General features: G+C 34.7%; 1 protein-coding gene across 1 annotated transcript in view; it reads left to right on the forward strand.

The window, feature by feature from the left end:
- ARHGAP29 (Rho GTPase activating protein 29) overlaps nucleotides 1–26,289 on the forward strand; it is a 66,687-nt gene that overhangs the window by 1,227 nt on the left and 39,171 nt on the right. The window contains exons 2-3 of the mRNA XM_039228469.1: nucleotides 3,840–4,076; nucleotides 19,527–19,661. Of these exons, the coding sequence (XP_039084400.1) occupies nucleotides 3,872–4,076; nucleotides 19,527–19,661 (340 nt within the window). The 5' untranslated portion in view covers nucleotides 3,840–3,871. The remainder of the gene's footprint in view (nucleotides 1–3,839; nucleotides 4,077–19,526; nucleotides 19,662–26,289) is intronic.

Consider the following 26,289-nt stretch of genomic DNA (forward strand, 5'->3'; position numbering starts at 1 on the left):
TTTGACATGGCCATATGCTGCTTTTCTGGGGAGTGCTTTACAAAAATATAATCAAAGACCTCCAGAATGAATTTTTCTAATTTTTAAAAGGCGTCTTTAAGTAGATCCTTACCAAATCAGAAATTGTGCTGAAATAGCAGATTTCTGAAATATCTGGCAATTTTTCCTGACATAGGAATAGTAAGATGGGAGCTAGTAAGTAGATATTTGCGGCAGTTTTATACTTCTATTAAACAGCCTAGTGCCTAAAATGAAAACACTTCTGTAATGATGTGTTTTAGGGAGGATGTATATGGGGCATAGGACATTTGATTAATAGAGGCTACTCAGGTCTTGGGAAAGTCACATTCCAGGGTACTGGGAAGTTTGTGTTCACATTTTTAATGCACATATTGCTTAGAGTTTACAACATACAGAGAAAGTAGTTTTACATAGCAATATTTTGTTTGCTACAAAGTTCTTTGCTAAATGGTTAAAACATGTTTTAAATGTTGATGGTTTGAAGTTCGAAGAGAGGCATGAGAATTAGAGTTTCACAAATACTTTGCTCAACAGTCTGTTTACATAGTTCAAACTTCACTTGGAAGCCATTTAGTAGGTTTCCACAAGTCAGTTAAGTGTCTGGAAGTGTTTCCAGTGCTATATTTCTTGCTCGCAATCTATAGATATATTGTGGTAAAGCCACATCTTGTTCATTACTTAAGTATGTTAAAAAAAAAAAAACGCACAATCTGCCACAGTAAAGCACAGCTAGTCATAATGGCTAACAGTTCTTGAGTCTCTGTGATGAACCAGGCACAGTGTTAAGTGCTCTTTATATTATTACCTCACTTAATTAAATTGCCTGTTGCAGTATCTTATGTTAGTAACTACATTTTACGTTACCACCAACTAGAGGGTATTCATTTTGGGACGTGGGAAAGTAGTATGATCTTGGAAAGTGTGTATCTTCCAAATTTTTTCACTATCATAGTTCAGTTTTATGAAAAGTTGAATAAATTTTGTTCATATTTCCTTTCTTGTTCAGTTTGAAATGTGAAGAATAGTAAAGTGTATATAACAGAGTTAGTACATTACTCACCATACTGCTGACCAGAGGTGGAGTATAACTCTTTTTAGTTCCTTCTCTCCCCACCATCCCCCATTTTGTTTGCTTATAGATTTTCTTAGTCTTGAGTAAAAATGTTTAAGCGTTTTTGAAACACTTTTTACAACTTTGGGTTACTAATTTGACATGTGAAGATGATGAAATAGGTGAATTGCTTAGATAACTGAGGTGTTTTATTCGAAACTTATGATGTATGTCTTTAATAACCATGTTTTTACCTTTTTTTTACTAAACTAAAAGCTGTCAGAATTAATCAGAGTGACTTTAATAAGTCAACTGCGAAAGTGATGTTAGGAATAGTCTTCTCAATTAGTGATTTGTAAAAGCTGCCCACACAAGGTACTGTTTTGTTTTTATTGTTGATGGGAAGACTTATATATAATCATTGTACTAAAAAAATTGTTCAAGGCTCATGTTAGAAATTATTTACACATTCAAGGATTACTGTTAGATAAGTTGGAACTAGCTTAAATGTAGAAATCACCTTCTCAGAAATAATTTGAGATTAACAAAAATATTTAATAAAGGAGCCTTAAAAGCTAAGAGAGATGGGGAAACCTTATTTAATAGTCAACAGTAGGGAAACAAGAATAGAAGTCCAACTTTGATTCCAGTTTTGTGTAATCTTGCCTTTATTGCCTTTATATACTTGTTTTTTTCTTTTTTGAAATATACTTTTTTAAAGACAGATTTTTAAGAAATCATATATATTTTCCATTTAAAACACTGCAGTAATAAAAAATTAACTGTTTTTGTTTCTGTAAATATTAGTTGCAACGTTACAAATTTATAAGCCCAGTCAGTATTCACTCTGCAAATTCGTTTTTTCTGCAGATAGTTTTGAGCAGTTCATCCCTCCTGTGCCAAGCAGTGTGCTGTGAGCAGAGAACACCTGGTTAGCAAACTGAATCCTTGATCCCTTGAGATTATAGTCTAACTAAGAAAATATGAATAGTCTATTTGAACTTTGATAAGTGCAGTGATGAAAAGTATAAGATGCTAGCATGCATCTAAGAGGAGATTCTACTGTAGTTTGGTGGTGGTATTTACAGGGGCAGTGGTGGTCCAAGAAGATTTCTTTGAGGAAATGATCTTTGAGCTGAGGTCAGAATGAGTAAACAAAGGGGAAGGAGTACCCCAGGCAAATGGAACTGTATATAGACAGGACCCCAAGTCAAATAGTCAGTGTTTTTTAGGTCGTAGGGCCATGACCCATTATGAGTGTAAAACCAATTTGATGGGCTGCAACCAGCATTTAAAAAATGAAATGGGACAGAATAGTAAACATCTGAGTATATCACCTGGTTCCTTAGTTAGAATCTGTTTTATGTTTTATGCATTCCAACACACATACCACCTAGAAACATTCACAAAATTCACCTACTATAATAGTACAGATAGAAGTAGATAGATTAAAGATACTATAGATGAAAAAACTCTCTAGAGAAAATCTAGAGAGTTAAGTGAGGTATAGGAAAGAGTAAAATAAATCAACATGACCTGGAAGTGAATATTACATAAAACTTCCCACTGTAAATTTCACGGAAGTCCTTAGTAATTCTACCATTCTGAAAGCATCAAAATATTACAGATGAAATATTTGTAAAATGCCTTAATGATATGCTTGAGCTAACTTAATTTCTCCAGTAATTTCCTTTTTGATTTTAAGAAATGTAAACAAAATTAGGACTTTCAGTTCTGGAAAGATAAAATGTGAGGATGAAGCAGAAATAAGCTAAGATTTTCTTGAGTTCCAGAAGTCTTTTAATTTTGTGTCCCCTTTTAATTCTCACACAGCCTGTAAGCAAATTGTACAGGTCACATGTTTAGAAAGGATTCATCTAGAAGTCGAGTCTAAATCTTTCTCATTTCAAAAGATTGTGTTTTTACTATACCATCCTGAAATTAACAAAAACATTGCACCGAAATTCATTTGTTCAACCTATTAGGGTGTATCAGATTAGTGGACACCCTTAGAACTTGTTTTCAACAAAAAAATGTTCTTGCTGAAAATTTATAACCTCAAGTGTGTGTGTGTGTGTGTGTGTGTGTAAGTGTTATTATTGAAAACTAACTATAATTGAACTTCTTTTATGTGTTGTACACTTCTATACCATTGTCTCTTTTAATGCTTCCCATAATCTCACAAGGTATGTGTTGTTAGAATGTTATTCCCATTTTATTAATAAGCATACCAAAATTAAGAGATGATTAACAGGACACACATAGTAAGTGATGGGGAGGGGATTTTGAAAACAGGTCTTTTCTTTTTTCAGAGCTCATACTGCATCTTTATTTTTGAAGCTGATGTCATGGTGGTAGAATATGTTCTTCTAGCAAATGACATTTCAGAACAACTTTTGCAATTAAAAAAATTCTGTTCCCTAGAAGTTAAGAGGAAGTTATTAAGAGAATGGATTTTGGCAACAAGGCAGATCTGGGTTTTAAGTACCAGTTCATCATATTTTAGCTGAGAGCTGAGACAAATTATTTAACCTACAATGCTCAGGTTGCTTATTCGTGAAATGAAGAGAATAGTAGCTTGCACATCATAGAGTTGTCAAGATTACTGGCACTTAATAAATGGAAGCTGCTGCCATCAGTAGTACAGTGTTCTTAAAAAAATACTGAGGTGGGCTATGGGCTATTTGTGAAAACCTAATATAATGTTTCCCCTGGTTGATGTAGTATTTGTGTTTCTCTCTTTTATTTTTTCTCCCTTCTGCTTAAGGAATTCAGTTTTTGTGACTGCTCTGTGAAAGGATGATTGCTCACAAACAGAAAAAGACAAAGAAAAAACGTGTTTTGTCATCAGGCCAACTCTCTACTGATGTTACAACTCCTGAAATGGGGCTCAAGTCTATAAGTTCCAATTCCATTTTTGATCCGGATTACATCAAGGAGTTGGTGAATGATATCAGGAAGTTCTCGCATATGTTACTATATTTGAAAGAAGCTATTCTTTCAGGTTTGTCAACTGTTTTCTCTTGGCATTCTTACTGGATAGTTGGTAAAATTTTAAATGCCAGCCTAGCTTCAGGTAAATGCTTACACAGTGGTAGCAACAGGGTATTCTGCTTTAGTTACTTAATGGCTTTTCCCCCCACAGATGTTTGGCATTTGATGTTCGATGTTACGATGTAAACTATTTTATTATCACATATAGTATAATACATATTAGAAACGTTGGTAGGTGTGAGGAAATAAGAATACAAAAAACAAAACTCAGTCTTTGCTTCTTAGCAGTTGGGCCCATTTGACATGGAATAATTTTGGATCATTGGAATTTTAACCTCTTATTGATGGTAGCATAGTGCATTGATTGGTCTATAAAAAGCAAACTAATGTTTATAATTTACATTTTTGATACTTATGCCTAGATTTAGTTTCCTATATTGTTCCTAAAACTTAATCTAGAATGTCTGCATTTGGGTGAATTTTTTTCCTCAAAAATCATACTTAATTCTGGTTTGCTATTCTATATAACCTATTTAAAATTTTTTTTCAATGTTTATTTTTGAGAGAGAGAGACAGGGTGCAAGCAAGGGAGGGACAGAGAGAGAGGAAGACACAGAATCTGTCAGCACAGAGCCTGAAGCGGGGCTCAAACTCCCGAACCACGAGATCATGACCTGAGCCGAAGTCAGAGGCTTAACCGACTGAGCCACCCAGGCGCCCCTCTCATGTATAAACTATTTTAGAATTAAGGGGTGGTCACAAAATTTATTCTCTGCCTAGTTAGAAACGGACAATGAAGCACAAGACTGGATTTTCCTAAAGAGATACACACATCTACATTCCCCAACTTGATCTTAGCCCCTAAATCTTTTAACTTTTAATGCCTGTTTTATATTCATATTTGATGGTAGTGATAAAAAAGATAACAGCCCCTATTCTTTTGTGATAAATTGTAAATTCATTTCCATATTCATAATGGTAGATCTGGATGTAGAAAATGAAGATTCTAGTTTTATTTATATGAGACCTCCTTGGGGTTCATAGACATGAGTTTAATAAATATTTTTTGTATATATGTTAAATATTCATTTTCTGATATATGTTCTAGAAATATAAAATCATATCTTGTACTAAAGATGCTTTTAGTACAATTATGCTGCTTTTAAGAGTTTATTTCTAACCTAATTTTCAATTTGAAATGCCCATAATAACTGGACTTGAATTGTAGCCTCAAAATTTTAGTATTTGAATTTTCTTTGCAATCGCATAAGTCATGTTTTTGAGACTATATATATTATTATAAAATGAAGTTGCCTTCCTGTGCATTTTAATAACTTGATTTTCAAGTGTAATTATGTTTGATTAAATGGTAATAAGGTTTTCATTTATTGTGAAGCATTATACTGGGAACAAATTTCTCCCAAAATGACACTATCTGCCATTTATTTAAAGAAGCATAGCTTTTAATAAAGGCTTATTCTTAATTGGGTTAATTGTTTTAAATTTGTTTTGAAGTTTCATATAGTAAGAGTCATTCTTTTTGATGTTAAGTTCATTAACTGGGTTAATTTTGGAAGTGAAGTTTAAAATGATGTCTTGGTTGACAAATCATTTACCTCAATTTAGGGTGAAGTATGATTTTCTTTAATGTATCAATTTAAGTAAGTGTTCATTAATATAAATAAGATTTTCAGTTATGATTTTTATTTGTTTTTATTTGTGTTTCTCAGGAGATTAATATCATTTAAAAATCCTGATCTTGCATGTTTATCCCTTGTCTCACAAATTTAAAATGATAGTAATTTAAAACAAGTTGCACAACTCTTTAACTTCATTGTTTATGTGAGTTTTAATTTGTTAATAGACAATTCAGAGACTAGGAAAGAAGAGGATTGAAAGTTGATTCTAAGTGAAAAAAGAGAAAAATTTATAATAAGTAAGATGGCAAAAGGAGGCTAACCCTTGAGATGAAAGGATGCATATGGAAATACAGTTTCATGGACATTTAATATTAAAATTTTGTAAAGATACTATCTCTTTAATAAGAAAGCCAGTACTTCACAATTTAAATACTCGACCTTATTGCTAATAATAAAAAAGCTTGCCATTTATGGCTGATAATTAATTTTTAATATGTAAGTACCATCCTTTGGATAACCAACCCTCATTAGTAAGCTGTGGCCAGAGAATTTTCATTATTTACCTTGGATTGATTTTAATGTTTGGTTCTTCAGTCAGAGTTAAGAGGATATGTATGTGCTATCTCAAAATAAATCTTGGATTTAACAAGAATTTATTTTCTGTATTTGGATCACTGTTATCAAAATCCAGAAATATACTAATTTTGAGTTGATAGAAATTTTTTTGTTTGTTTTTCTTAAACAAGGGACTATATATAAAAATATAAATTCACCTCTTTATATATAATAAGAATGCTACATAATATGCTTGTCTAATTTTGATCATGATTTCTAGCTTGTTAAAGTATCCGACTCTTCTTTAATAGAATTATTACATGAGTCACACAAGATATAATCTTCAGGAAAGCAGATAAAACATTGAAAATTCTGTAATTATTTAAGATGGTATTATCATATACCTATAGGCTAGACATGGGCCATGCTTTTGTCTGCTGTGTATTGAGAAATTTCCCTGGACTTCTCCCGTTCTTTATGCCACCACAGTTGTAAACTGACCAGACAGAAAAGAGCTGTTTCACTGTTTTCCTTTTGAGGTGAGGGAGCCTTGTCAGTGGCCTTGTCAATATTTTGTCTTTTGCCTCCTTAAGAGGAAGGATGCCAAATTTTTGGCATTATTACCCTTTAATTCATGTCAGTTGACTGTTAAAATTGCTGAAAAGTTAGCTTTATTAAAAAAATTTTTAATGTTTATTTATTTATTTTGAGACAGAGAGGGAGAGAGAGAGGGAGACACACGCACGGGGGAGGGACAGAGAGGAGAGACAGAATCCCAAGCAGGCTCCTCACCATCAGTGCAGAGCCCAATGTGGGACTTGAACCCATGAACTGCGAGATCATGACCTGAGCCAAGATCAAGAGTCAGAGTGCTTAACCAACTGAGCCACTCGGTGCCCCTGAAAAGTTAGCTTTTAAGAATATAGAATGTAGGTATACAGTTAAATCACTTTTTGGTTTAATCTGAATACCATTTTCTTTATATACGTTACCTGTAGTGAGTCAGTGATATGCAAAATCATTTAACTGTTGCTTCACGTGTTCATATTTTTGAGGCTAGGCTTGGGTTAATAGTTTTATGATTGGTTTATAGCCACATTTTCCTTTCCTCAAACTAGTTATAGAAATGAAATGTAATTATATATGGTGCTTTACATTCTACAGAGTACTTTTACATACAAATAGCATTAAATCACAGAGTTTTACAAAAGCAGGTACTTTTTTTTTTAAACAGTGATTTGTATCTTATTAAGTCACAGGGAATTTTATTTTTAATATTTAAAACAAAAATTTTTTAACGTTTTTTTATTTATTTCTGAGAGTGAGACAGAGAAAGTGTGAGCAGGGGAGGGTCAGAGAGAGAGCACAGTCTAGGACCACAGAGAAAAAATTGATAGATTAGGGTACCATGAAACAAGAAAGCTTGGGAACCTTTGGTCAGAATCCTCCATTTTATTTAAAATATTTTAATTATTTCTTAAAGTGTTTATCATTCCAGTCACATCTTCTATAACTCCTTTTATGAATCTTCTATCACAGTTAAACCGGTCTGTGCACAATCCCTGTTTAATATCCGCCTTATTATCCAACTTGTTACTGTATTTTTTTAATTTAAAAAAATTTTTTTAATGTTTTTCTTTATTTCTGAGAGAGAGAGAGAGGCAGTGTGAGCAGGGGAAGGTCAGAGAGAGAGAGGGAGACACAGACTCCGAAGCAGGCTCCAGGCTCTGAGCTGGCTGTCAGTACAGAGCTCGACGCGGGGCTCAAACCCACAAACTGTGAGATTATGACCTGAGCCGAAGTAGGACGCTTAATCGATTGAGCCATCCAGGCGCCCCTATTTTTAATACTTTTTAAATGTTTATTTGAGAGAGAGAGAGAGAGAGGGAGCACGCGCGGGCGCGCGCAAGCAAGCATGCATGAGTGGGGGAGGGCAAAGAGGGAGATAGAGAATCCCTAGCAAGCTTTGCACTATGAGAGCGGAGCCCCAGGCAGGACTCAGTCCTAAAAACCATGAGATCATGATAAGAGATGAAATCAAGAGTCTGATGCTCAATGGACTGAGCAAAGTACCTGCCAGGCACCCCCCAAAGGCAGGTACTTTTAGCTCCATTTCACAGATGAGTTGTATGTATAACTTAGGTTGTATGATTTCATCAACTTCTCATTGCTGGTATATAGTAATTTCATTTGCAATCTGGAGCTTATAAATGCAAAATGGTGTGTTCTTTCCATGACATCTCAACTGCTTCACATGGCAGGTACTTTAAAAATACCACTCAGTCTTCATTATTTCTTCATTATATCATCAACCAGTTCTGTTTTTAGTGGGGATTATCTAGACCTACACTATCCAATATGGTAATCTCTAGACATGTGGCTATTTAAATTTAATTAAAATAAATTCAGCTCCTCAGTTGCAGTACCCACCTTTCAAGGGCTTATTAGCCACATGTGGCTAGTGGCTATCATCTTGGACAGTGAAGATACAAATATTTACATCATATCAAATTTCTGTTAGATGGTGCTGGCAGAGACATTTGATCTTTATCAATCTCAAGAATAGTCAGATAAATTCTTAAACTATAAATATTTTTTATTTCTATAGCATTAAAAGAAACCTAGAAACAGTTATCAGAACAAATTTAAGAAAATTTTATGTAGAAATCGGAACTCTTAGAGTCTATTTGGAATCCTTTTAAGTTGCTTTTGAAGTATATAGCTTTCATGTCCTTCTACAATTTGAACCAGCAGATCAGTTTCCAGCCAGTTCATACAAACTGATAAAATTGGTAGTAATGGATGGCAGAAAGAGCTCTGGAAAGAGAATCACATTTTCGAGGTTCTAGGCCTTGTTCTGCTACTGATTAGTTTTGGAATATGGTTTAAGTCATTTAATGATTTAAGAATAAGATGCTATACCAGATGCTATCAGTTTTATAATTCTGTGATTCCCAAAATTTGATTGGAGTTGGAGATTCTACATTGTTCTGAATATTAAAGAATTCAGAGCTGGAGAAGACAGCTAAGTATGTGTTTTCAAACTACATAATGCATTTTAGAGGATGTCTGCCTCGCACCAGCCTACAGGATTTTTTAATTTTTATTAAGTTCTTTTAAGTGTATTTATTTTGAGAGAGACAGAGGCACAGTACAAGTAGGGGAGTAGCAGAGAGAGGGGGAGAGAGAGAGAGAGAGAAAGAGAGAGAATCCCAAGCAGGCTCCATGCTGTCAGAACAGAGCCCAATGCAAGGCTTAAACTCACGAACCTTGAGATCATGACCTGAGCTGAAACCAAGAGTCGGACACTTAACTGACTGAGGGCACCCACGTGCCCCTATAGGATTTTTTTAATGTGTGAGTTTTATGATAACTCTCTTATGTGTGGTATTTGTGAAAATTTCCTAAGTGAGAATGTGAAGCTCATAACGCCATAGTTGTTGAGGAACTGATGAGAGAAATAAGCGTCTACCAGAGAGCTCTGTGGTAATGCATAGGTATGCAGTTTGTCTCTGCTCTTTTTATTTACAAATAAAAATCGAGAGTTTAATGTGGGACATCAGAGGACTGTGAAAACACATGCTTTGATAGGATGACTGTTACAGTTTGTTGCTTCTCTGACCACTGTTTATTTCCAGGAGGAAGTTACCCTATAGTCTTGTGTAAGTAGCAGATGTGGAATTTAAAGTTTTAGATTTCTATCCAGTGTCATCAAGGTGCAGTATGAATAATTACAGGGCCAAATTTTACATTTTATATTTAAAATGCTGAAGGCACTCTCTTATACATATACTCTCTGTGTTTAAATATAACACTGCAGATTAACGTATGTGCTGTATAAACCACTTCAAGTCCACTGCTGTCCCCTTAAGGAATAATGTGTCCTGAATTCCAAAGAAAAGATTCATAAATGTTGTTCTAGTTCATATGATAATCTTAAACTCTGTGACATGCCTCCTCATTTCCAGGTAGAACACCATTCAAGGAGGCTCAACAGTGAATTTGAAAGGTGTAAGGGTTTTTAATTGGATTAGAAAGAATAGTGCAAATTACTTAATTTTTCTGTACCCAGTGCTTAGAAGTGTCCATTGCCACTGTAAAATATATTTGAAGGAAAATCAGTAGTTCGTCTAAAGCTTCTTATATCTTTTTTATTATATAACATTATTTTAAGAATGGATTTTAATAAAAGTTTACTGTTGTGAAAGTGGTGCCTCTGTTTTGTTTTGTCTTTTGTTTTTTTCAGATGTTTATTTCTGAGAGAGAGAGAGAGCAAGCAGAGGAGGGGCAGAGAGAATCACAAGTAGGCTCCCCTCTGTCAGTGCAGAGCCCATTGGAGGTCTTGAACTTATGAACCGTGAGTCATGACCTGAGTCGAGATCAAGAATCAGATGATTAACTGACTGAGTCACCCTGTTTTGTTCTTTAAATAGGCTAGGAAGGGAGATAAAACTTTATTATCAGTTTCGAATAAAGTTATCTTGTTTTAATAAAAGGCTTTCTAATTTAAGGATGTGTCACTTTTATTTTATAAAAACATAACTGAATCTTATAAGTGATAGCTTCTGATGAATTCTGTGTAGGTCCTGAATTTGGCAGAACTATAGTCACAAGAGGTATGTTAACTCTTAAAGTTAATTTAAAGCAAACTTTCTTGAATAGAGAAAGTTAGATAAAAAATTTAATTCTGGGGCACCTGCGTGGCTCAGTGGGTTAAGCATCTGATTCTTGATTTTGGCTCAGGTCATGATCTCAGAGTTCATGAGTTCAGGCCCTGCTTTGGGCTCTGATAGCGTGGAGCCTGCTTGGGATTCTCTCCCTCCCTCTCTCTCTGCCCCTCCCCTGCTCGCTCGCTCTCTCTCTCTCTCTCTCTCTCTCTCTCTCTCTTTCTGTTTCTCAAAATAAATAAACTTTAAAAAACTTAATGCCAGTAAGTAATACATTCAGTTATGACAGGGAAATTTTGCATAAATTTTCAAAGTTTTAATTGAGATCCTGTCCTGTTGATTAAGTTTTCCCCAGGTGAATATATAGGAGAATGTATAAATCTTTAAACCAATATCAATGAGTGATAATTTCACCATTGATGAATATTTATATTTAACTTAATATTTATTATTTAATTTTCATCCTCTATATTGTGCCAGAAATTTTGTGAAATATTGGAAACATTAGGTTGCTAGTTTCAGATATGTCCTCCTGTGCTCTTTTAGAAGGAAACCTCTCCAGAAGTGAATTCTAATGGATATCACTTAGGAGAAGTTCAGGTAAATGTTGATAGGTTTTGACTTAGAAGTGAACCTTTGAGGTATGAAGAGTGCAATATAGGTAGCTCATTTATGACACATGTGCCAGCTCTTAGGAGACTGTTTTTTTTTTGCATTTGCCTAGAATGGTTTGTATAATTTAATACCGCTTTTAATAGTAACTGGCATATTTGGTTTTTTTTTTTAATATTTTTTATTTATTTCTAGGAGAGAGAGAGAGAGACAGTGTGAGCAGGGGAGGGTCAGAGAGAGAGGGAGACACAGACTCTGAAATAGGCTCCAGGCTCTGAGCTGGCAGTCAGCACAGAGCCCGACGCGGGGCTCGAACCCACGAACAGCGAGATCATGACCTAAGCGAAAGCCGGACGCTTAACCGACTAAGCCACCCAGGCGCCCCGTAACTGGCATATTTGATTAGAAGTTAAAGCCTGTTAAATCACAGACTACAGAGTACCAGTCATTAAGCTATAACTTCTTTAAACATGTTACTGTATCCTAGTGATCGAGAGCACAAATTCTAGAGGTGGGACTCTGAGGTGGAATCCTCATTCTGACACTTGCTGGTTATATATAACCTTGAGCAAGTTACTTACCTTCTCAGTGCCTCAGGTTCTTCATCTGTTGAAAGGAAAAGATAGTACCCACATCACTGAGGTGGTGTGAAGATTAGAGTTCATATATGTAAAGCTCTTGGAATAAGTGTTTTAAAATGTCAGCTCTTTATTTTATAAGCCCCAAGTGGCTAGATAAAGAAAGCTGCTGTTCAGGCTTTGGTTTTATCCTGTAAATTCAAAAGTCATTACAGCAAAAAAGGGGAGTTTCCTAGTGATAAGTTCTGAAACTTATTTTCCTCCTTTTCATTGCTTTCCCAGAGAGGTTAAGCTGAATTAACAAGACTAGTTTTAAAAATTATTGTCAGGGTTTTTTTTTTAAATCAAGGAAAAGACCACAGTTTTTCCACTTATTTACTTAAGCATTTCCATGAAGTGTTTGCAATATAAACACCGTGGTATTGTGTTACTACATGAGAACCAAAAAATGGAGCTAGCTAATCTGTTTTCACTTGATAAGCTGAATGAGGCAGAAAATAAATGGCACAAATGAGCAAAACAATAAATTAAAATTCAGATTACCATATTACAGAGATGGTAGATAAACAAGCAAACATTGGGATATAGGAGTTTTACTCTTCTAGATAACTAGTATTAAGGTTTTGGCCAAATGTCATAATAATTGAATATTGAATGTCTTTGTAGTATAAATTTCATTGCATTTACAATGTGGGCACTATGAAACTTAAAAATGATCTTGTATTCCTTTATATGACTAAATTCAATACAAAAATAGAAATATTTTTATAAAATATATCCTTAATAATAACTTTATTTCCAGTTCACTTTAATTCACTAATTTAGACTTTATGTATAAAATGAAATTGAAACTTAAATTTTAATGTCTCTTTTCCATTATCCAAAATATTGTAGGACCTTGCTATAAGTGTATTTGTTGTTGAATGTAATTCTGTGTGAGACGAATCTATTGTCAAAAGGTATTTAGTTTGGCCTACAGGTGAAATAGAAATAATAGCTATTTATGTATATTAAGTCAGTAAAGCAGTTTTGTTTTTGTTCATTTATTTGATATTCACAACAACAGAAAGTAGCTAGAACAGGTGTTCTTATTAATTCTGTTCTATGGATGATGAATCAGGGATCAGAGAAACTAAAAGTTGCATGTGGTTATTTCAGGGAAGTGGAAGATCAAGCTTTGGAACCCAGGTTACTTGATCTAAATCCATTCTTTTTTTTTTTGGAGTAGGCACCACACCCAACATGGAAAATCCTGAGATCAAGAGTTGCATGCTCTACTGACTGAGTCAGCCAGGCCCCCCTAAATCTGTTATTTTCTGTCATACCAATCAGCCACTTAGACCTTTCTTTGTATTAGGGAAGAACAGTTACTAACTTCATTTTCTGTGCTCATTACTGCCACTGTTTTGGGGGAAGAAGAGGGTGTGGAGTGAGAAGAGTATTTACTTTTGGTGAAAAATCTGCTTAAATTCCTTAAACCCTTTTTAAAAAGTTACATTTTCAGTTTAAGAGGCTTTTTGCTTCATAAAAATAGAGATAGTTTTAGTCTATTATAAAGGAAAAGAACATTTGGTAAAAATGGATTTTTTTTTTACCACCTATAATACACAGTTAAGGCTTGCTAAATTATTAAGTCCCATTTGAAGTATTATCAGGACATACTGATGTTCTAGTAGTTAACTCATCTACTTAGGAAAGTTTATGAATTCTTATAATTAACATTTCTAAAAAGTAGCTGTCATGTTCATTTCTGTTGATTTATAGGCTTCAGAAATGTGTTCAACTACAAGAAATTGAAATTATTTATAGGGTAATTTGAGATACTTCTAAAATTTATTACTAAATAACTCAATTGCTGTTTTTTAGTAGTTTGATTTGAAACAACTTCAGTATCTGTTTATAAAGACTTCCTTATAGGATGAAAAGAATTTCAAGTTGATAAAACATTTATGTTAACAGCTATTGGAATGTTTTGCAGTGATTTTTAAGAAAAACCATAGTAGGGATTCTTAAGACCTCTTACACTGTTAATTATTGAGGATCCTGAAGATTTTTGTTTATGTGGGCTGTATCTGTTACTATTTACTGTATTAGAAATTAAAACTAAGAAATTGAAAAGCATATAATAATTTTGAAATAGATTTAATTCCACATATTCAATTTCCTTGGCTCTGAAAAGACCAGAATTTATTACCAGGTACCTTGGTACCTATTATTTAGGAACTTACGCCATTAGTATTTTGTAGTTTTTGCTTACCACCCAACACAAATTTTGAATACTGATGGTTGTTGACACTACAAAATCCAGCTCTTTTGACCTGAGACCTTAAAATAAGGCTAAGTATTCTTACAGTATTCCCCAAATGTATTAATATCTGTAGATTTTATTGTGAAATATCAAGAGTACAGGATAGAAATAACTGGCTTTCCTTTCTCTTTTTTAGGACTAACAGGTTTTATGATATTAGGTCATTATTCAACCTTGATTTTGATAAGTAAGCAGTAGTCTTACCATCAACTAGCTTTGTGTTTTATACACTATTTTTAAAAGCTATTCAGGTTAGGGGCGCCTGGGTGGCTTAGTTGGTTAAGCGTCCGACTTTCGCTTAGGTCATGATCTCGCGGTTCATGGGTTCGAGCCCCGTGTCGGGCTCTGTGCCGACTGCCAGCTCAGAGCCTGGAGCCTGTTTCAGAGTCTGTGACTCCCTCTCTCTCTGACCCTCCCCTGCTCATGCTGTCTCTCTCTCCTAGAAATAAATGAAACATTAAAAAAAATTTTTTAAAAAAGCTATTCAGATTATATTATTTTCCACAACTTTGTTTTATTTCAAAGTTATGAGGTTCCATTTCAGACCTAATCTATGTTATTAGCCTATTTCCACTATTGCATACACTAATAAAAATAGCTGTAAACATTTATGGAGGGCTTACTATGTTCTGGCTACCGTTCCAAATGCATTATGTGTTTTAATTCATTTAATCCAATCCTATAAAGTAGCTACCAATATCTTCCTTTTATGGGCAAGGAAACCGAGGCTCAGAGGGGTTAAGTAATGCACCCAAGGTTTATGAACCATGGAACTGAGGTTCAAATTCAGGCAGTCTGGTTCTAGAGATAATATTTTAACCAACCACTAAGCTGTACTGTTTCAACTAAACCTACTGAATGAGCTAACATCCACAATTATAAAATAGACCATACAGTGATCATTTAAAATAATTCTTTAAACTGCATACCACATTTTCCCTAGAAATTAAAACTTTTAACTATAAAAGTAACATGGGGAAAATTCCAACAGTATGTAAAATTCCTAATATTGCCCGTTTGTATTTCTTTTTTTAAATAGACCTTATTTTTTATTGTATGTATGGTATTTATTTATTTTTAATTCATTATCTTTAATTTACATCCAAGTTAGTTAGCATATAGTGCAATAATGTGTTCAGGAGTAGATTCCAGTGATTCAGCCCCTATATATAACACCCAATGCTCATCTCAAGTGTCTTCCTTAATGCCCCTTACCTATTTAGCCCATCCTCGCTCCAACATGCCCCTTCAGCAACCATCTGTTTTCTGTATTTAAGTCTCTTATGTTTTGTCCTCCTCCCTGTTGTTATGTTCTTTTTGCTTCTCTTCCCTTATGTTCATCTCTTTTGTATTTTAAATTCCTCATATGAGTGAAGTGATATGATATTAGTCTTCCCCTGATTGAGTTACTTCGTTTAGTGTAATACCCTCTAGTTCCATCCACATGTTGCAAATGGCAAGATTTCATTCTTTTTGATTGCCGAGTAATACTCCATTGTATGTGTATACCACATCTTTATCTATTCATCCATAGATGGACATTTGGGCTCTTTCCATACTTTGGCTTAAATAGACCTTATTTTTAGAAAAGTTCTTGATTTACAGAAAAATTGAGAAGTTAGTATTGAGTATTCCCTCATATGCTTATACTGAGCTTTCCTTATTTATTAATATTTTACATTAGTGTAGTACATCTGTTAATGAACCAATATTTGATACTAGTGATACATTCTTATTGATTAAAGCCCATAGGTTATTCATACTTCCATAAATTTTCCCTAATGTCATTTTTCTCTTCTAGGATCCTATTATACTACATTTAATTCTCATGTCTCCTTAGGCCTTCAATGATTGTTACAGTTTCTCACACTTTCCTCATTTTGGATGCCCTTGACAGTCATTTTATTTTATTTTTTATTTATTTTTTAATGTTTATTTTACTTTTGAGAGCGAGAGACAGAGTGTGAGCCGGGGAGAGGCAGAGAGAGAGAGGGAGACACGGGATCTGAAGGAGGTGCCAGGCTCCAAGCGGTCAACACAGGGACAGACACGGGGCTCAAACCCACAAACCATGAGATCATGACCTGAGCTGAAGTCGTATGCTTAACTGACTGAGCTACCCAGGTGCCCTGATGACCTTGACAGTTTTAAGGAGTACTAGTTATTTTGTAGGATGCACCTTGATTACAATTTGATGTTTTTCTCGTGATTAGATTGGGATATTGAGGAAAAAGATAACATATGTGAAGTACTGTTTCCATCATGGATCATATCAAGAATAATTACTGTAAACATGATATATCATTGTTAATGTCAACCTTGATCACCTGTCTTAATAGTAAAGTTTCTCTACTTTAAAGTTACTCATTTTGTCCACCTTACTCTACTGTATTCTTTGAAAGGAAGTTACTATGTGCATACTCCACATCCTTGAGGACAAAATATCTATATAAATTATTTGGCATTCTTCTGTACAAGAAGTTTCTCTCTTTTCTTCCACTTCCATTTATTTGTGTCAGTATATACTCCTTTATATTTATTTTATATTTTGTGTTATAATCCAGTACTACTTTATTTGTTGCTCACATTTTTCTAGCTTTGGCCATTAGGAGCTCTCAGTTGGCTCCTGTATACTCTTGGTATACCTTATTCAGTGTGAGGGTTAGTTTTTTTCTAAGCTCTTACTTTCTGGTTCTGCTTCTAACTCATCTTATATGTTTCCTGCCCCAGTCCTAGAATCATCCATTTCTCTAAGCATCCCAGATTTCTTTTATTAGAGATCAGTATTAGAAACCAAGTTAAGGGTGGTAGGTTTCATTTCTTTTAGGCCCTTTGAGCGGACAGAGCAAAGAAATATATGTGTGTATGCTAACCTGTGTTAATACACATATTGATAAATATTTCTATATTAGATATAGCTACCTGTGTCTCTATTAAGCTAAACATGAATTCTTTTATTTAAGATTTTATTTTCAAGTAATCTCTATACCCAACATGGGGCTCAAACTCACAAACCCAAGATCAAGAGTTGCATGCCCCACTGAATGAGCCAGCCAGGTGCCCCCAAACATGAATTCTTACTGAAGTATCCAACTGTAATCTACCACAATATGGATCATTATAGCATCCTTCTCCTGTTTGTTTGTGAATTTCTATTCCAACAGCGAGATACCTGGTTCCCACCATCCACCATCCATTTACCCAGTTGTTCAATTCTAGTATATGTGTAAAGCAACATCAGAATCATTAACCTGAAGCGTCATTGGAAATACTTTGTCAACCAGAGTATAATACTTCTGTGCATTTCATTTGCTTTTAGTATTAATAGGCTCACTCATTTCTAAGGCTACTTTGGCCAGCACCTTTATTTCTGTCATTAAAATTTACTGGGTGAATGAGTCATGTTTTCTCCTGAAGATATTCTGTTCTCTTTGCTTCCATCACTCCCTGAACTATTGTTTGCCTCTTCCACCTCCCCACCTTGCCTACACCTCTTATCATACATGGAATATTTGATGGATGATGGTAGAGTTTTTTTTAATTCTAAAAGACAGTTTTTCTTTCTAATGGTTATCTTTTTAACATATCTGAAGAATTTGTATAATTACAGGATGACATTTTATTTTTAAAAGTTTTTTTTTGTTTGTTTTTTAAGCTATTTCACTAGGGAGCCAGTATAACATTAAGAGCATGGTTTCTATAATTATACACCCTGGGTTTAAAATCTGGCCCCACAGTTTCTGGCCCCACAGGTGTATGCCTGTTGTGCTGGCATGATTATGGGTAGCATTCCCCTTTTTACTTGCTTAGAGTGTTTTGGTTTGAATGATAAATCATATGGCCAGTATTTATAGGGGGTTGGTGAACTTAAGTGTGCCTCAGTATTCTCAACTGTGCAATAGGTATTTTAAAATTATCTACCTAATTAGACTGATATGAAAGTTAAATGAGATAATACCTTTTAAAGTGCTTTTAACAGTGCCTAGCACCTAGGAACCCCTTAATAAATGTTAACGATTATTAAACACTAGGGCTATATGTAAGGTTACAGAAAGGGAAATTACATCAGAATATTGCATTTAAGGTAGTTGTGTTTTTAGACGTTTAGGGATTACTTGAGGGATTTTAAAGTTCAGGGTGATTATACCTTCTTATTTGCCTAGGATGGCAATCCAGGAATATGCCTGTTGTGCTGGCATGATTATGGGTAGCACTCCCCTGTTCACTTGGTTAGTGTTTTGATTTGAATGATAAATCATATGGCCACTTTATTTCCAGGGGGTTATAAAATCCTGCCTGCCTCCATCTGCCCAGAGTTGGTTTAAATGAGTAGAGCGGGCTGGGGGTAGACAGGTAGGGGCTGGGAAGGAGGGCGTACCTAATGGACAGGTAGGGACTAGGAAGGAGGGTGTACCTAAGGGAGCAGTACTGCTTTGTTACAGCTGTTTATGGCCAAGGAGGATGTAAGCCCACTATAACCAAGATTTTGAGTTTTCAAGAGAATGATGTCTCAATTTTTCATCATGACAACTAACTCAGTTTTTCTGAAAGTACACAAATTCATTGAACCATATAAAGATCTGTGTATTTTATCATATGTAAATTATATAACAAGTTTTTAAAATGGCCAGTTTAAATGGTAATTCTTATATGAGTTTTAATCTAATAATTACCTAATACAAAGAAACAATTTTAATGTGGAAACTTGACATGTAAGTGCTCTTTAGTATTAGTTAATATATTAGACATTGTAGAGCTTCAATTCTGTTACCATATATATTAAAAAGCATGGTATAGTCGAAACTATAAAACAGGAAAAACTGACCTTATAAAGTTGCCTCGAAAGAAATCTGGAGACATATTTAGACTGGGAAAACTGAAAAAAGGTGGTACTATACTATAACTGAAATCTTTACTGATTATGAATTTTTTGAAGGCTATATAAACTGCATATACTGATTGCAATGGTGCAAACACAAGTGAACATATAGTAGGCAAAAATTGTGGGGCCACTGCTTCTACTTAAAGTGTGCTTCAGAATCTGTCATAGTTTGCATCCCTGAAACTTGGTGGGAAATGGATATTTTTTTTTCTTTAAAGATTGTTTTAAAGAAGTCATTCATATACGTCTGGACGAACTTCTCCGTGTTTTAAAGTCTGTAATGAATAAGCATCAGAACCTCAATTCTGTTGATCTTCAGAATGCTGCAGAAATACTTACTGCAAAAGTAAAAGGTAAGAAAGCTATATTAAAAATGGGTTGGTGGGGGCAAAAAGCATCCAAGTGATACATTTTGGTCCATAATGACTAGAGTGCCATCTCCCCATATGGTATTGGTGTGATATATATCAGTAGTAGTTGTGTGTACTTCGATGTGTGGATATTCCCACGGAGTCACACCTAAAACTCTCTTCCTTTCAAAACTTAAAACTTACTTGGCAGGAAGCAGTCTAAAAATACTACCTGAAATAAATGAAATGATATTTAAAATTTTTGAGTTTTTTGAAAGAGTACATGCTCTTTGAAGTAGGTCATTAGTGTACAAAAAGTCTTTGTTTTGTGAGGACAATCGGTGCTGGCAAATGGTCATTTGTAGTAACTCCACTTAAAGGAGGGAGCTGAATAGAGAAAAATACTTTTTCTTTTTTTTAAATCTAAAAAAATGAAACTAATCATTTGTATGGATACACACCCACCCACATGTGTGTATTACATATGTTAATGAATCAAGAATTGGGATTTATCCTCTAATGAAATGTCTTGCCACTGAAAGTGTTAGAATGTATTTTGCTGAACTACGGTGTATAAGAAGGATTGAGGGTGAAGGGAGTACTTGAGAAGAATGAGACAGGGAGTTCAGTTAGATTAGTAGAAATAAGGAACTGGATGTGGATTGGCAGTCTGATCTAAGGCAGAAGCTTGAGTGTGGTGGAGTCGGAATGTGGTTGTTATAGAAGAGGAGAGAGATGTTGATTTGATGAAATGCGGGTTGATTTGATGTGGGTTGAAGGTGCGGACTTGAAAGGTGTGGTGTGTAGGTGGTAATGGAAGAGTAACCAACTCAGACTGTGCAGAGTATATAGGCTGAGTAGGAGATCCCAGGGACAGAGAAAGGATAGAAGAACCTGATGAACACCTACGAAGTAAGGAGATGGTCTGGAGAAAGATGTCATGAAATTTTAAAGTGGTTGTCAGTGTTAAATGTCATTTATAAGTAATATGAATTCAAGTAATGTTAATTCTAGAAAGAGCTTCACTGTGGGTAGAGTAAGGAAAGGAAAGGATTCTTTGAGGAAGGGGAATTACTTGTTTTGAGTCTCAGAGGTCAAGCGGGCATTTCTGGGTTGGGGTAGGCGGAGGTTGGGGACTGTGATTTGGGGCACTTGCACAAGAAAGCTGGATGTGAAGAACATGGTACAATTGGTGAACACACTGCTATCCAGAGAAAGCAAAGGGCAAGTGTCAAGGGATGAGGCATGAGGACGAAATAAAAAGCTTCTCAATAAAATATGGTCCATATACCTGAGAAACACTTCCTCTGCTTTTTGACAAAGATTTATTGTGTTTGTGTGGGTGTTTTTCCTTCTGTATTTCAAGCATTGAAAAACATGTAGATTGCTTTAAATGAGAAACATGTATAGTTTCTGTTGTGACTTTTGAAAATGTGCTTAGTAACCAAATTTGTTTTTAAATAGATTGTTTATAAGTGTCATTTAACTTAACTTAGATAGGGAAATTTGCGTCTATAGATAGTAAAATTTCCATGCTTGGAAATAGCAACCACAGTTCATTCAATTGTTGTCAGTAGCTATTGTGTGCAGTCAGGATGTCCTGGGGAAGGAGTGTGCCTGTGTGTAGTTGGTGTCCACATTCCAGAAACAGACTTGAAGACAGTGGCCTCTCAGCTGCCTTGGAGATCTTTTTTCCTTTGAGGTAAAGCAATCTTTTGAATATTATCTCCCACTCTGACTGTCTTTACCCTTGGGATATCTGTTAGGATTTTACTTTTGTGTTGGGTGAAATTTAAAAGATTACTTTGTTGTGCCGAAACTTAACTCAGTTTCAGTAAGGCTCCATGAGACCAGACAATTTTTAAAATTGTAGTTTCCTTGGTATAAATTTATGTTTTTAAATAAAACCTTTCTGGCTCACCCTTATTGTTGAGGCCATGTAAGAATATCACTGATACCTCAAATGAAAAATATTCAGTGACCTGGAAAGTTGAGGTCTAACTTAAACTTATTTAATTTTTTCTTTTAATGATAATTTAATTTTAATTTAAAGGCAAGAAGGAGGTAGAAACTGTTTTTGAATTTCTGTTCTCTAGCAATCTAGATGCTTTGCATTTGCTGTCTATTTTAATATTTTCAAAAAAACCTATCAAAGTGCATTTTTTTGTTTCTATAAAAGGGGAAAATGTAAAGAAAAAAAGCTATCATACATTAGGATGAGAAAGCTGTTAGGAATGTGGAGATCATTTTGTTTTAAACTCTTGATTACATTTAAAAGACAAAGGTGACATGACTTGCTCTGGATGTCTTAAGTGTTGATGCTTTGGCAAATATACCAAAACATTAAAAGATAACATATACAGAATAACTTTAGAATCAGAGAGGTATAATCTTTTTTGTGCTACAAAGGTGTTAGTGCATTGTCTGTCCGCTTCCTCTGCATACTAAATGGATTGGAATAAAATTGGAATCTTTGACTCCTTTTACTTTTTATTTTAACTTTGGAATTTACCTTTTAATAGCTTTAACAGAGCATTTTAAAACCTTAAGTCAAATTAAAAACTTTAAAAGATAAGGTTTTCCCCATTCATTCTAGTAGTGATTTGTATTTCCTGTGTCTCCTCCTGTTTCCAAGCAGGAAGTTCAGTCTGAAAAAATATTTGCAATATGGTAAGAGAGATACAGCTTATTTTTGAAGTAGATAAAAGACATCTTCAGCACTCAGTAATTTATTATGTACTTCGACAATTATTTTGGTCAGTCTTACTTGTAATATAAATTAATAGGACCATTTATTTAGGTTTTTCATGATCTGTATTTTGCCCTAGATGTAAAAATTGACAAAAAAGAAAAACTTTAATTTCATATCTAAAATTATAGAAGCCTCATGTCTTCTGTTTTCAAAACTTAATTTTTTAAGAGTCAGGCAGTACATTTAAATGGTTCATAATGCAAATAGCATAAAAGTATTCACAGTCAAGTGTCTTTTTTTTAATTCAGCAAGTATTTATTTTTTCAATTTGTTTTTTATTAAAAAATTTTTTTTAATGTTTTATTTATTTCTGAGAGAGAGAGACAGCGTGAGCAGGGAAGGGTCAGAGAGAAAGGGAGATACAGAATCTGAAACAGGCTCCAGGCTCTGAGATGTCAGCACAGAGCCCGACGTGGGGCTCGAACCCACGAACCATGAGATCATGACCTGAGCCAAAGTCAGACGCCCAACTGATTGAGCCACCCAGGCGCCCCTCAATTTATTATTTTTTTAATTTACACCCAAGTTAGTTAGCAATAGTGCAACAGTGATTTCAGGAGTAGATTCCTTAATGCCCCTCACCCATTTAGCCCATCCCCCCTCCCACAACCCCTCCAGCAACCCTCTGTTCTCCATATTTAAGAGTCTCTTATGCTTTGTCCCCCTCCCTGTTTTTATATTATCTTGGCTTCCTTTCCCTTATGTTCATCTGTTCTGTGTCTTAAAGTCCTCATATGAGTGAAATCATAAGAATTTGTCTTTTTCTAATGGACTAACTTTACTTAGCATAATACCATCCAGTTCCACCCACATAGTTGCACATGGCAAGATTTCATTCTTTTTGATTGCCGAGTAATAATTCATTATATATATATATATATATGTACACACACACACACACACACACACACACACTACATCTTCTTTATCCATTCATGCATTGATGGACATTTGGGCTCTTTCCATACTTTGGCTCTTGTTGATAGAAGTATCTTTTTTATCTCAGACACTTAGCTACCCTTTCCTATACCTAGATAAGCAACAAGTATTACTGATTTTTTGTATATCTTTCCAGAGACATATTATGCATACGTAAACAATACAATATGTTCTCTTCTTTACCCTCCTTTTTATACAAACGGTAGCATTTTGCTCCTTGCTCATTGTTCTGAGTTATGTTCTGTACATAAAGGGTTTTCTAACTCTTTTGTTGTGATTTGTTCTTTTTTTTTTCCAAAGCTGCATGATAATCTTTTATATTCATGTGCTATAATTTATTTAACCAGTTCATTAATAGATGTTTGGATTACTTCCAGTTTTTTTCTATTACATGTAATGCTTTGATGAATAGCCATATTCATTTGTATTTGTATTTTTGATATTGCTAAACACCCTTTGCAGTGGTTCTGCCCTTCTGATAGTAGGGCATCAAGGCTGATTTACCACCACACAGGTGGTTACCAAGCTTTGTTATCCAGTCTAATAGTAATCTAGAGTTCTAAACTACTCATTTTGAGTTCAGTTATCTTTTCAAATGCTTTAGAGACATTTATATATCCTTTTATGTGAACTGACCCTTTATTTTTTTTTTGATGATTGGTCTTTTTTTCTAGTTTGATTTGTAGAAACTATGTAAGTGAAATTTATCCTTAATCTTTGATATAAGTTGCAGACTTTCTTTATCTTTTGATTTGCTGATGGTGCTTTATTTTATTTTTGCATTTAAATTTATCAATCTTAGGAGTCTGGGTGACTCAGTCAGTTAACTGTTCCAATTTCAGCTCAGATCATAATCTCACAGATCATGAGTTCAAGCCCTACATCGGGCTCTCTGCTGTCAGTGTGGAGCCTGCTTCAGATCCTCTGTCTCCCTCTCTCTCTGCCCCTCCCCAGCTCTCTCTGTCTTAAAAATAAATAAACATTAAAAAATCCATAAATTTATCAATCTTTTGTGTGGTTCTTGGGTTTTAAGTAATAGGACTTAAATAGGACTTCCCTACTCTGTAATTATAGTAGTATTCTTCAGTGTTTTCTCATTGAATGTTGTCATGATGTCATTTATTAAATTTAAGTCCTTGATACATTCTAGAGTGTTTACATGTCCTGCTTATTTATCAAATGATTCATCTTTTCCCCACTGATTTGAGATGCCATTTTTATCATAAATACACTGAACTGTCACATACACTTATTTCTGTATTTGGACCTTATTATTTCCCACTGATTTGTTTACTCATGTGCTAATACCACACTATCCTTATTCTAGTTGTAAAGTATGTTTTAGTATATGGTAGGGGTAACTCCTCTTCTATTACTTTTTTTGTTCAGGATTTTATTTTTCCATCAGGAGTTTTGAAAGATATCTATTGGTATTTTTGAGCAGATGAGTAAAGTTTATAAATTTATAAACTTTAAAGTTACGAACTAAGGAGAGGTTACATACTTAGCATTTCTGAGAATACAGTATGCATTTCTTCAAGTTGTCTTTTATGGTTCTCAGAAGCAACTTACGGTTTTCATTTTGTAAGTCTTACTGCTTTTGGTTTGTTTGGTTTTTCACCTAAACATTTTTCCCCCATGAATATGGTGAGTATTTGCTTTCATTATATCTTTTAATTCAGTGGTTTTCAATGGAGGGCCCTGATTTATGACATCAACTTAGTGAATTGTGACCAGGATTTTTAAAATATGAAAAAGAATAAAAAAGAAAAATCAGAACACAACACTGTTGTATAAGATGTAAGGATGTAGGGTACCTGGGTGACTCAGTTAAGCCTCCTACTCTTGATTTCAGCCCAGGTCATGATCTCACAGTTCGTGAGATCAACCCCTGCGTCAGGCTCTGTGCTGACAGTGCAGAGCCTGCTTGGAATTCTTTCTCTCCCTTTGTCTTTGCTCCTCGCCTGCTCACTCTCTGTCTCTATCAAAATAAATAAACTTAAAAAAAAAAAAAGACATAAGGATGTTTCAGAAACTTTATAGGTGTTAATGTAACTTAACAACTATTACATGTGTATAGTATACCTGGTCATGATATAATATATATGGATTTCTTACTCAAGATTGTGGTCAGTAAAGTTTGGAAGTCACTGATAGATGATATGTATGAAAGCTGTTCATGTGATTTCTTAAAGAGTACTAAATGTGTCTTAATGCTTAGTGACTTAATAGAGGACCCAAGGGAGACAATTGTTTAAACCTTGAGCAAAATTTTGACGGAAGTTTGAAGAATGTCTAGTAGTGAGAAGAGAGTGGAGACAGACACCAATTAGCAGGTTGTTAAATAGTCCAACTAGAGGTAAAATGTGGCCTTTTGAACTAAGTGGCAGTGGGAATGGAAAGGAAGAAGAAAATATTTTGGAGGCATTTTGAAAGTAAAGATAATGAGCTAAGGAATGTATGGAAAAGAGTTGACTCAAAGGGCAGACTAGAAGAGAGTTCAGTTAGGACATGTTGAGATTATAATGCTGGTGGGTAAAGCCTGGAAAGTGGAAGGAATATACCAAACAGACCATTGGAAATGTGGATCTGGAGCTTGGAGGTTAAAACTAGACAGGTAGTTTAAGGAACGATTTACCTCAAAGGTATGAAAGAGGATGCGGTTCTGTGGACATTAATGTATAGAGAAGAAAGCCAAGGTGAGAACCTCAGGCTGAGTGGGAATGATTATATTAAGTAAAATTGTCAATAGATATAGAACATGAGTGCACCATGTTCACCATCAAGCACTGTACTCTAGGTGCTTTCATTTGTTTTCTTAGTTGTTTCTTTGAATATCACACCATTTTACAGATGAAGAAATTTCAGTGAGATGATATTTCCAGAATAACACAGGAAGTGGCAAAGGTTATATTTGAACTAACATCTGAAGACTACCTC

Source organism: Hyaena hyaena, unplaced genomic scaffold (genome assembly GCF_003009895.1).
Source record: "Hyaena hyaena isolate Hyena2069 unplaced genomic scaffold, ASM300989v1 scaffold_32, whole genome shotgun sequence".
Classification (NCBI taxonomy): Eukaryota; Metazoa; Chordata; class Mammalia; order Carnivora; family Hyaenidae; genus Hyaena; species Hyaena hyaena.